Source organism: Haliaeetus leucocephalus, unplaced genomic scaffold, assembly GCF_000737465.1.
Source record: "Haliaeetus leucocephalus isolate CR32 unplaced genomic scaffold, Haliaeetus_leucocephalus-4.0 Scaffold406, whole genome shotgun sequence".
NCBI classification, from domain to species: Eukaryota; Metazoa; Chordata; class Aves; order Accipitriformes; family Accipitridae; genus Haliaeetus; species Haliaeetus leucocephalus.
Window position 1 is genome coordinate 6,529,582 of NW_010972842.1, and position 12,649 is coordinate 6,542,230.

Consider the following 12,649-nt stretch of genomic DNA (forward strand, 5'->3'; position numbering starts at 1 on the left):
ACATCCACATATTCTAGATTATTTTTGTAATTATAAATAGAACAGGTTTTTTTATTATTATTATTATTACATTACCACCTGACTAAGCAAATTCTAGTGAAATCAGTGTTACTAAAGTCAGGGTAGTAACTTATTAGAGACTGGAACACTGCCAATCTGTCCACTCCCAGCTGCCTGAAAGCCAAAATATCCATATCTAACATATGTTAATGTTTTATTTGCGCTGGAAATAAAATAAAATAATAATATGTTCCAGGTATTTTATATTTTGTGAACTCCCTGGTAAGAACATAATGAAAAAAAGGAATGGAAAAGTTCTCTTCCCAGACAGCCTCGACAAAATAGGTTATAAGAAGAGCAGGGGAGAGCAGAGCACGGCCTACAGCAAAATTTCCCATGTAAAAAATATTTTTAGTTCTCTGTCAATAAAATTACCAATATCAAGCTTCCAATTTCTTCTTTAGTGCAGGTTGCTATACACACAGTGTAATGTATTGTAATGAATAAGGATTTTCTTAAGCATACTTTATTTTATAATTCATCCCTCAGGCACACAGTAAGACTAAAACTGGATGGCTCTACCATTAACTGGAATTCTCCTCATATACTGATGCATTGCCTCCAGACCTAGAGTCTTCCAGTGGAGTTCCATAATGCATGGGGTCCAGAATAGCTAAGAAGCCGCTCACCTAGGAGGGAGCTGCACTTTGATGCACGAAAAGTCTGACTGAGGCACAGTGCACCGCATCCCCCAGTCCTCCTCTGCTAACGCGGAACGATGAAATTCAAAGGATGTGGGGAAGGACAAAAGGAAACGTAGGAGCAAAATATTCTGAGAAGTCCAATTAGGGTAAGCTGTATTTCAATTTACTGTAAGCTGTATTTTAATATACACTGAACAACAGATGTATGAGGAGTGAGTTTCCTGCTCAGGAGGGAACTGCAAGTGAGAAGACTCAGCGTTTCCCTTCCGACGGAGGTTTACTGCCCACCTCACAAAGAACAACTGCCACTGGAGACTACAAGCTCTGCACCGAAAAGCCCCCAACAATTCTGCCACTGGATATATAACAGATATAAACCAAATATATTGCTCTGGTATACGAGTAGTTTGAAAATTTCTATAGCTTTCCCGCGGACAATATAGCAGAGCAGCTAGGGTCAAGGGTGAGACTGGCCCTGCCTACCAAGGCCAAGGGGAGTCTTTCCACTGCCTTCAGCTGGCTTTGAGTTCAGCACAGAAAAGGCCCCAAAACATTTCTTAGAGCGTCTCAGTGCTTGGCTTCCTGAGATGTTACGTTTCCCGGAGAAGAGAAGGCTCCGAGGAGATCTTCCCAATGTGTGCAAACGCCTGATGGAAGGGAATGAAGAAGCGGGAGCCAGACTGTTCTCAGTGGTCCCCAGTGACAGGACAAGAGGCAACGGGCATGAATTAAAACACATGAAAATCCATTTGGACACAAGAAAGCACTTTTTTACTGTGAGGGTGACCGAGCACTGGCACAGGTTGCCCAGAGAGGTTGTGGAGTCTCCATCTGTGTAGATATTCAAAAGCCGTCTGGACACGGTCCTGGGCAACCAGGTCTAGGTGGCCCGGCTTGAGCTGAGGGGTTGGACCAGATAACCTTCAGAGATGCATTCCAACCTCAACCCTTCTGCGAGACTCAGACTGTAGGAGCTATGCTGGATTCACAAATGACACGTGCATCAATTATGCTTTTCCACTGTAGCTTTGTAAATCTAAAATAGCTCCACTGATTTTATTGACTTACATGAGTTCAAGGATACATTTTCTTCCCTTCAAAATATTTCTTTAGAAAAATTTTGTGCGTCCTATTTCTAAATTAATGTAAGTACTGCCTTTCTTTTGAAGACACTGACTTGCTGAAGTAATAAAATGGCATAAATGGGCAGTGAAGTACAGCGTCATTCATCTCAGTAGTACAAGTGTGTATATAATGCTTTTTAACTGTCAATACAATGTGGCATTATCGTTGTACGTGATTCAAAAGCCTGAGATATAAGGTTGATGTGAATCATTTCAGCATGGAAAATCCAGAAAGCAGAGGCTGAATGGACACTATTCTGCTAAATGCTAAATAACATTCAGAAGTTCTGCATGTTGACTATAGGAGGTTATAATAAATAACATGGCTCTAGGAAATAATCTAGTGCCGGCTATATTCCAGATATCTTTTAGTACTATTCTGAAGTAGGTTAATTTATCTGATTTTTCATATTAAAAAAAAAAACCACTAAAAATAACAGAATTTATGCTCTATTTGCACTTGTATCTTTAAAAAGCCACATATAAATATTTATAATCAAAAGCCACTAATCTTTTGCATTAGCCAGAATGTTGCTTCTCCTCTATATTCTAAAGTGTGCATTTTTTTAAAAAAGCTATGATAAATGACTAATCATTGCTTCACTGCTGAAGACTGCCTCTTCTTCCTCCAGTACCGATGCCTGCTCTGCCGCCTGCCCCGCAGCTCTCGGACCCATGTCGTGTCCCCGCCAGCCTTCGCTTTCCAGCCTGCCCCTTCTTCTGATTTACTGCAAGGATAAGATTGCCTGCTCAGTCAGCGCTCGCTAATCCTGTCGTTCCATCCTTTCTCTGAGCTGCAGCCTCTTCTCTGTGCCACGCTGAACACGGGAGAAGCTCCGCCGGCACTTGGGCAAACAAGGCACAGGCTGGCGTGCCACCCTGCCACTGGTGGATGGCACCTAAGGCAAGATGGTGCCACCCCCCCAGCCCAGAAAAAAGGTGGCAGTTTTGTGAAAAGATGAAACTTAGTGAGCAGCGCAGGCTTAAGTCCATAATGCTTCAATCCACCCGGATAAATGATGAATTTCAGAGGAAGCTTAATCAATATCCCCTAAGTTGCTAGATAAAAATTTTGAACTCTTGCTGATGGCCCATTGCTGTGCAAATGAGAAGCAGATGGGCTTTTACAGCTCCTGCTCTCTGTGTCAGTAGCTTACAAGTGCTGAAGCTTGCAGAAGAGTGTGTGGCTTTGGGGAAAAAAATCAGTGCATGATGAAGAGCAAGAGGGGAAATCCCCTTAACCTTAACTGTAAAATTAAAAGTTTCTGTAAGCTAGCAAGACAGACCACTGCATCAGAAACCCACGCATGTTATAAGAGCTACATTGTCCATATTTTTGTTTTAATTATTTTGTACAAAAATCCTTTCCGAGTTATATAAACCCTTTACACTCTCTCTCCCCAAGCCTGCTAGCGCCAGAAGTGTAAACTGATCCAATACAGCCCTATGCTTCTCACATATGCTTTAAAATACTTGTGTTAGAGTGTGGATTTGGCTACAATGCACCAGAAAACCATCAAATGTCCTGTTTCAGAAAAAACAAGTGCATGGAAAAAACACAGCCTGCAGATTTGAACATAATGGCTCAGACTTTAACCTCCACTGAAATCTCTTGGGATAGATTTAAATAGTTTGGGATTAGGTCTGTAAGTGTCTGCAGTGTCCCTGGGAGGAGGCCAGTGATGAGAAGAGCACAGTTTCTTCCTGGAGATCAGTCTTTTGTGATGGGAATTCTTACTGTGCCAGATACTGGTATAAATATCACTTCTGGCCTTAAAAAAAAATGAAAATCAGCTAGTTTGTTAAAAATACACTGGCTTCATTTAAAAAAAGAATACATACATCGCATAGCTATCGGAAGTGATGCCTTAGTGTTAATACACCAACTAATAAAAACGTTACCATAAAAAGATTTGCTGACCAAGTACCAATTGTCTCGGCTACTAAGACATTGGCAGTCCTTCCACAATTCACTTAAAATGAATGAACCCATCCTTGTACTTCTTAAGCCAAGTCTGTGGTCTAAAGCAATACTTTATAGGGTATCAGTGCCCATCACAACACAATGCATTTGTCTCTGCAGAGGAGAAAAGAATTTAATGATCTCCTGCACATACTTTCTCAGATAGGTTTAAAATTGCATTGGGAATAGAAAAGAAAGTAGTCTGCTTTCCAGCTCCAAACAATTCTCCACAGGAAGCTCCCATTGATCTAAGATGTATGCATGCTCTGGAGCTGGACTGAGTTGTGTGTTGAATAGCTTGTCTGCAGCTGAAACATATATCCAACACACTGGCCGATTTATGTGCCTTGGAAGATCATTGCTTTTTAGCCCATTACGGCTAATAGAAAACCCAACGATAATTTGCATGCATTGCCATTCCTTATGCTACCAGCATTGACCTTCACACAAGACAAAATAGAACAAGTTGTCTGAATGTCCTCAAGCAAAGGTACTGAGTTAGGGGAGAAGGTCAGAGTTTGGGATTTTTTTTTTCTTTTGGCTCACAAGAACCACCGAAGTCAAACAATATTGGTAAAAAAAAATCCCAAAACAAACAAACAAACAAAAACCCTACAACAATCCTTACTAAGCGTTCTTCCCTGAACTAAACATTTAAGAACAACATGAAGAGTCAGTTGTGCTGAAATTTCTAAAGTGTTAAAAATGTCATCAAACAAGATACAACAAAGCCACCCTGTCAAATATGTAAATGCTGGGCTGGGCTGAAATTCAATTCCTGGGGCTTGGCAGTGTGGTAGGCTCCCCCAAGTCTCTTAGCGTAACTGCTTAATGTCAGAACCAGGCTTAAAAAAATCCAGCACTTTCCATTCCTATCTGACACACCTGATATTCATTACATTAATTGATGGAACGATTAGCCTCACAACTTTAGCTGTCTAAAAATTCAGTATCTAATCTCATCGCCTGGGCTCCCTATACAGTCCATGGAAAGAGATGTCCACCTCCAGAAGGCGATTCATCCCAGCCCCTCCAGCCCCCTCTCAGCACCAAGTACCCTCCGGAGGTGCCAGCCTCTTTCACTGTCTATCAGGAGAGCCTAACTGGTGATGTCCATAACTAGTAAATGACAACAAGCTTGAAAAATGCTTGATTACAGTCTGTAATCCTCCATGCAGTTTGAGCATCAGCACACATCACGGCACCATTTTGGCCTGAACCAGCCAACATGCTCTGAAGCAGCGCCAGGCACGGCTGGGGGTTCGGCGCTGATCAGAGGCCATTCCCAGTCAGACATCTGGATGCATCTTCAATCACTCAGGGAGGAAAAAAAAAAAAAAAAAAAAGAAAAGAACAAACAAAATAAAACCAAAAACCTGGGAAGCCTGCTTGCTGGTCACTGTAAAAGCTTAAGTGCTGTACACTTTCACTCTTCTATGCCAGCTGTCATTAAATCAGACTCCACTCTTTTCATTTTTGGTGGCTTTGTTCAAACACCAGCAGAAGAAAGGAAGAAGCCCTGGGAGAGACACGGTGCCAGGGCTGCCACAGCTACCGCTGCCTGGGCAGTGATACTCACACGACAGTTTGGCAGAGACAACCCATCATCTGGTACAAGGTACCACAAATACCAGGAAGGGAACAGAGATATCCATATATCCATACACCTTCTGTCTTGAAACAAATACTAAACCCAGCTAAAGAACAGCGTATTAGGCATCGCTTTTTCTCAGCATTTATGATTGATTGTCAAATACTAAGCATAGTGGCTCCTTGAGCAGCACACCCTAATTAGCTGTTTTCCCAATTATAAGCCATCTGTGTTCGCCCTGCATAATCTAGTCAGACGGTACATCCCCTGATATTGTTCTCAGAATCAAAAGCAAAAAAAAGTATTCTTGGAACCTATCCACATGGAGAAACTCAGTTTTGACCCCTCCAGCAAGAACCGTGGTCACTGAGCACACTGACCTCAATCAGCTCAGACACTGAGCTAAAGACACCAAGAAGACAGGGTACAGCTGGCACATATATATATGAACTAGTGACAACTCAGCATTTCCACCAAACTGGCCTGGAGAGTAAGTGAGGGTCCTGCAGTCTCCATTCCCTCCACTCTTTACGCTCTGGAATTTAACTACCTTGCCAACGGGACTCTAATTTACACTCTCCGTCCTTTGGTCCCAGGGATTTGGCCACTTTAAAAGTTGATTGATTTTTTTTTTTTTTAAAGGCACTTTAAATAACCTAGATGAAATTAGGAATAATTTTTCAAAAGCAATTTTTATTTATATTTTTTTATCTAATCATTTTCCTGGTAGTTTGTCAAGAGAGTTATATGTGTGCATGTCAGTTATAAATTGAATTATATACTGGCATCAAATTAACAACACTGGAAGCTAACAGGCCTTTGATAATATTAAGAATATCAAAAAGGCAGTATCAGAGTAAACTTCACAGTGTGCTGTACCAGAACTGTATCTTAATTGAAAGAAGTAGCGATGCTGTACAACAAGGTCAGTGTCCATATGCTTGTTCACATTTCTTGACCTTTGTCAATAAAATCAACTTTGTAAGAAGTCATATTGATGTGAGCGCTTCCCCATTAACATCCGGATGGAGAATTCCCAACTCAATTCACAGGTGGTACGTTACAAAACATACTTCAGAGGATCAGGTTTTCAAAATCTGCCAACATGGTCAAAGATTCAAATAGAGGCTTGAACTCCACACATCTCACATCCCTGAATTACCAATTCCCTGAGCCATCTAATATGCATGGAAATTCTATGTAGTTGGTTAAAAAAAAAAAAAAAAAGTATTTGAATTCTCATTTCCTCTCAATTAGAATTAATCTACTTGAGTAAGTTAATAAGGTTTCATAAAATGGGATGGTTTGTGTAACTTCTAACACAATTAAATATTAATAAACTCCTGTGGGAGCAAGATCAATGGAGTACAAAATGTCTTCCTGAATTTTATCTTACAACGTGTCATTTTAACCAGTTATATATTTCTCTATACTCTGTAAGAAGCTTTATACAGCAGTAGAAGAGCGATGAAACCACACAGCAGAATCTTAACATTTACAGAATAAAGAAGTGTGTGCATCTCATGCTCAATTTCAAGAATGGATTCCACTGTAGCCTAAAATAAATAACCATCACATATGCGATACAGGCCCATAATCAACCTGAAATATTACATATAGCCCATCTAGATAGCGATTAACCTAAAATTCCCCTTCTCTGGCCCTATTTGCAACAAAACCAACATGCTATAAAACCAAAAGGTAATCACCTATCTTAAATGACAATATTAAATTACCTCTATCCAGTTTCCTATATAATTCTGTCTGACCTTTTGTGAAAGAACATTTCTAGGTGTCTGGGTTTTGCTGGTCTCTTGGGTCTAGTATGAGTTTTCTCTTCCCTTAATTACAGAAGAAGAATCATAAATCTGAACCTCCATTTCTAGCACTACAACATAAGGTTGAAAGTATATTCTTCTTGCCATAGAGGTGTTAGAAACACTGGTCAAAACAAACACCAGGCAATCGCTCTTGAATTTCTAGCAGTTTGGTCTAAAAGATACACTATGGAAGTCTGCAGAAAGTTTTTAAATAACTATTTTTCTTTTTAAACATCAATAAGAAATATCTATGCTAAAAAAAAAAAAAAAAAAAAAAAATCACCACCACCACCATAACTAAAATGAAACAAAATACCCGCACCTGAAAAATTAAAACCTTCTGGTTACCAATTTCCTAAAATATTTCAGAGAAGTCTAGGTTCCCCAATTCCTCAACCCAAATATTTCATTCCCTGACCAGTCCTCTCACTGACATGTTTACAGAAAGGTTCATTTTCTTTACAGATTTCAAAATACTCATTAGAAGGAAGCACCACAATAAAACTTACATTGACATTCCTTGCAGCACTTGCCATCCACATACGCCAGGGCAGAGTTAAGCGGGCAGTCAGAGAGGGGGCAAATCAAAGCCTCGCACTGCACAGTACCATTCTAGAAGAATAAAAGGCACTTAACTGGTAGTTATATTTAGCAAGAACAGAGATGTTCTCAAACACAGGAACTTAAGAATCTATTTTTAAATGCAACGAACTCTGTAACAACACCCAAAAAGACATTTTAACATGGTTCTTTTAATAACTAAAAGAACAGAAACTATATCTTTAGAATATCATGCGTACAAACTTTTAGACATGTATGATGTGTTCTTTGAGATGAGGATAATGATCAATTATTTTTTTTTTTTTGAGGCAAATCTATCTGGAGGTAAAACATTCTGCCAATCAGCAGCAAACTGACAGATTAGTGTGAAATAACAACCTCACGGAACAATACTCTGCCTTCTGATTTTTACATAACAGACAATACATTTCTAAAAGGTAGTATCATGGCTGCAAGAAAAAATCTGAGACAAAAATACCTTTAACACTAAATTCAAAGAATTTTAAATAGCTGTCGGCCAAATTTTATATCATGGACTAAGTCTTCTTCTCATCAACCATAAAATGCTAAAAGCAAAATGAATATCCCTCCAGAAATATAAAGATCAAAATCATACTAAGCTTAAGAAGAAGCATTTAGCAAATTATAGATAGCAGCAAATCAATCTAAGGTGCAGTACATTCAACAACATCCTTTTCACCAATTTCTGATGGCTTTTGGATTAGGCATTTAATGACTTCAAATGGAATTAATGAGTTTTACACGAATGGACAAAACAAAGATGCCATGGTTTGGTACCTGAAAGGATACTTGCAATAGCTTCTGGAGTTGTGATACCTTTGGGAATCTTCCATCCATCTAACAAATCTTTTTCATTTGTGATGTAACAGAGCATGCATATGACCCTGACATTTTACTCTTTCTTACTTATTAAGATGTAACCAAAGGCAACCAGAGGGAATCAGACACAAGGGATCCACTAAATCATTTGCTAAGAAAAAGGCTGTGTTTATAGTGAAAAAAAGCAGGGAATTAATTATCCAGAGAAACTATTTGCACCTCAGTGCATGGGAATAACGTGATAGCTAAGTATACTGCACAGCATCTACGTATGGTGACATGAAATATAGGAGAGCTACGCATGCTGGCACTGCTGAAACAATAGGAAAATGTATTTATTAATACTATTCCTTGGATTCAGAACAAGTTTTCTAGCACTTTGTGGTTACTACCTAGGATACACCTGGCAGTTTTCTCATTATTTGCTTCCATAAAACTGTCATCAGAGGAAACACTGGAGTTCCTGAGTCTCCACTCAAACTGTAGCCATACCATGCAAGTGCAGTTCTTACAGCCATCTGTCCAGGATTCAAACTCTCTGTAAGTCGTGCCTTTCATTGTGCAGGTCCTTTCACAGTAGCACTGATCCAACTTGTTCATCCTCTGCTCAGCTTGGGACAACTGTATTTACAGTTCACAAAAAAGTTTTGAATGTGTAAGTGGCTTCCACGTTAGTATAAACATGATTGAAACTGTCCCCCTTATTGTCAAGCATGCAGATGAGAGAATACATGCAGAAAAATGCAGTCAAAGATAATAAAACAATTATTGCCAAATACAATATGATTAAAACATCACTCATTCAGAGATGGAAATTAAGAAGCAAGACACAATGCATTTCATCATTTTCTAACATCAGCGACATCATGAAACAAAGTGAGTAGGTGAAGATGGGTATGGCCCCTGGTTTCTTATCTTTGTGTGAACTGACCAAGAATTTTGCTCAACATAAACTACTTGCAGATGTTAGGTTATGCACAAAAGACCTTAATCTGAGTGGAGAAGCAAAATTGGTGGTAAAGCTCAAAACCAACATGTTAGCAACTGTTTCTCCACTTCAACCAAGGCATTTTCAACATTTGTGTATAAAATCAGCCAGGTAACAGCATTCCTGCAGACATCTACAAGAACTGACATTTAAAACCAGAAGACTAGTCTATGTTGACCGGCAGACATGAATGCATTTGGTGTGACATTCTAGGGAAAAAGAAGAAGAAAATGCTGCACTGGATCCTTAATTCCTTCTTTTGTATATATTTTGTCTGAACACACCTTTGGCAGCTCAGGTCTAGAAAAGCCTTGAACCAATAAGTCTTGCTGCAATAAGCACTATAAGCACAGTAACCTATTTCATTCTAGGTTTATCGACTTGTTAGCCTAATAGATAGAGCTTGAAGATCTACGAGACCTCTCCTTGCTCAGGGATTTGGATCCTGTTTACTACTAAAAAATATGATTCTATAAAAATATTAAAAAACAAGAAAGCTCTCTGAACTGGGAATTTGTATGTACACACACCAGGCACAGATACATAAATACAAACGTATAAACATACCATGCAGGGGTGTTCCGCACACACCCACGTGCACATCCCCACATATGCATAAATAATCTAAAAAAACAGCAATTAAAGCCTCAGAGTCCTCATTTCTCCCATGCCATGACTCCTAGTAAACACTACCTTAGCTGATGTTTTCGCTAAAATGTCTTGCAGTTCCATAATTTTCTGCACAAGTCCATGGAAGTCATTACAAGTTGGGCATGCTAGAATAACAAAATACGTATATTAATTAAAAAAACCCCCATGTATTCACAACAGGTTCAATCATGTCAAAGTTGACAACCAATACACTGAAATTCAAGGTTTTAAGAAAGCTTGTAGGACAGAAAGTAGGTACAAAGCACACCTTTCATTTTATGGTATAAGAATTAATAGACTTACTGCGATTAAGATCTGGGCATTGAGAAATAAATCCTTGAGGCATGACAAGTAATTGCACATCTTGCATTATGCCCTATGTGTAAGTGGAAAGAAAAAAAAGGATACATTATTTTTACCTGTCAAAATTATGTTTTCCATTCACCATGTAAAACATTAAAGCCCACACAGAAACAATACTTATGAATACACAGCTTCTTGCCTGGACACAATGCAGTGATAAAAGAATAAACAGAAAGTAAAATAGATAGATGTACAAATACAGACATACTGAATCATTTTTAAAGACATGAAATTAAATGTCAAGATGTAATAACATGGGAGGAGTTTGGCTGTTTTGAATTCATTGTTATTTTTAGTTAGTCGTTGCAGAAAAGCTTGCAAATGACCTTTACAAGTAATTTGAAAAACAGTTGCAGTTTCAGTTACTTTGAAACACACTTTTAAATAAAATGCAAATTTTTTACTAAGCTATAACTGTCAAACAGAAGTGAAGATTAAAGAAACCTGAGTCAGGAAAAACACATTCATGCAAACCCTTTATGATTTCAACAGGGATTTTTCCATAAAGCATGCGGAATGCCGAGAAACTACATGTCTGTTACACAGCTGCAGTGTTGCATGTTGGCAAGAACTTAGGGGAAGTTTAGCATGAAATTCAACTATGCCATCTGGAAAGGGCCAGTTTCACGCACAGGAATAGATCCTGTACTTGCAGGCAGAATTTACATGCATCCTTAGTCATTAAGATATAATTAGTAGCCACTTTGCTGCTCTGCAAAAGCAAAGGCCAAATAGCAATTTCAAAGTGAGCCATCCTGTCTTTTTCACTCCAGATGTCCCTTTCATCCATGGCTCCTTCCCTGCATCTCCAAAACTCCTTCTTAGGAGGAAAAGCAAAATAATTACAACATGCTTCAGTGTGCTTATAAAGGGAATGTTTCACTACACTAAGAACACAATGCAAACTAAATGCAAAAGTCCACATTTCATCCACATACACTGGGCATTCAATACAGATGTTGCAAGGTCAAAGAACCAGAATTTTGACCTCAAGTGAATGACTCGGAGTGACTTAGCAGCTTAAGTGACCTACAGAGAAGAGTAGATGTGACTGGAGGGCAACTAAGAAGGTACTTAAGTACCATGCCTACCTTTCTCCCTTAACGACAAAGCTACCCTCTACAGCAACTGGATGCTTCCCCATGCTGTGCAAGGAGCTGCAGGGATTAGCTAATAGTGAAAAAAATAGCACCTGAGACAGGACTCCACATCAGGACCTCTCACAGCACGTGTTCTGGAAGTCAGGAGCAAAGACCTCTTTGAAGAGCACACCAAAATGTTCACTGTATTAATTTCTCCGCCCTTCCTTCTTCGGTATCATCAAGTTCAAACTCATGTCAACCCAAGTTATGGCAGTTTCATGAAAAGGAGGAACGGCACGGTCCAAGCCATTCAAGTTTAAAACACTCTTCACTGAACGCACAAGCAAGTATTCAAATAATTTAGCTATTAACAGTAAAGCTCCTCCAACTATTTCAGGAGCTTTATTCATCACACATCAGCTGTGATGCAAGCTGGCCTCTTCCACTCGCCAGGAATTTAGGTTCCTTCTCCCAGAGTAACAACAGGGAGCTGTGACACCTAGCCCACCTGGGCTCCCAAATCAGGACCTCCTGACAGTACAGGAGAGGCTTTGCCCAGGCTCCCCAAGAACCTAGTCTTCAAATTAACACACCACTGGATGCTAGGTACCGAGAGAAGTTACACTGTGACAGAAATCAGATAGCCAGAATTGCTTTCTCAGACTTCAGACTTTATAGTGAAACAAGTACAAATATATCCCAGTGTGAATATGCCTACTGGCACATGGGTTTAGTGCAGCAATATTAGGTTGAAAAACAAATACAGCCAAATAAAATCTTTTTCAGAGTGACTTATGATTTTGAGTACCTTGACTGCTCTGGGCAATCCATTTAATCCACTCAGAGCAGCCTGATTTTCAGAAATAGCTAAGCACCTGGACCTCTCAAAATCAGATCAGTAGGAGTTATCCCACAGTGAGTGTCTAAAAATATAGGCTCTCCAAAACACTAAGAAGCATTGA

General features: G+C 39.4%; 1 protein-coding gene across 1 annotated transcript in view; it reads right to left on the reverse strand.

Annotated features, from left to right (window-relative positions):
- Window positions 1–12,649, reverse strand: part of NELL2 (NEL-like 2 (chicken)) — a 139,101-nt gene that overhangs the window by 102,634 nt on the left and 23,818 nt on the right. The window contains exons 5-8 of the mRNA XM_010574112.1: window positions 10,546–10,618; window positions 10,285–10,367; window positions 9,096–9,224; window positions 7,712–7,814 (exon numbers count right to left, since the gene is read on the reverse strand). Of these exons, the coding sequence (XP_010572414.1) occupies window positions 7,712–7,814; window positions 9,096–9,224; window positions 10,285–10,367; window positions 10,546–10,618 (388 nt within the window). The remainder of the gene's footprint in view (window positions 1–7,711; window positions 7,815–9,095; window positions 9,225–10,284; window positions 10,368–10,545; window positions 10,619–12,649) is intronic.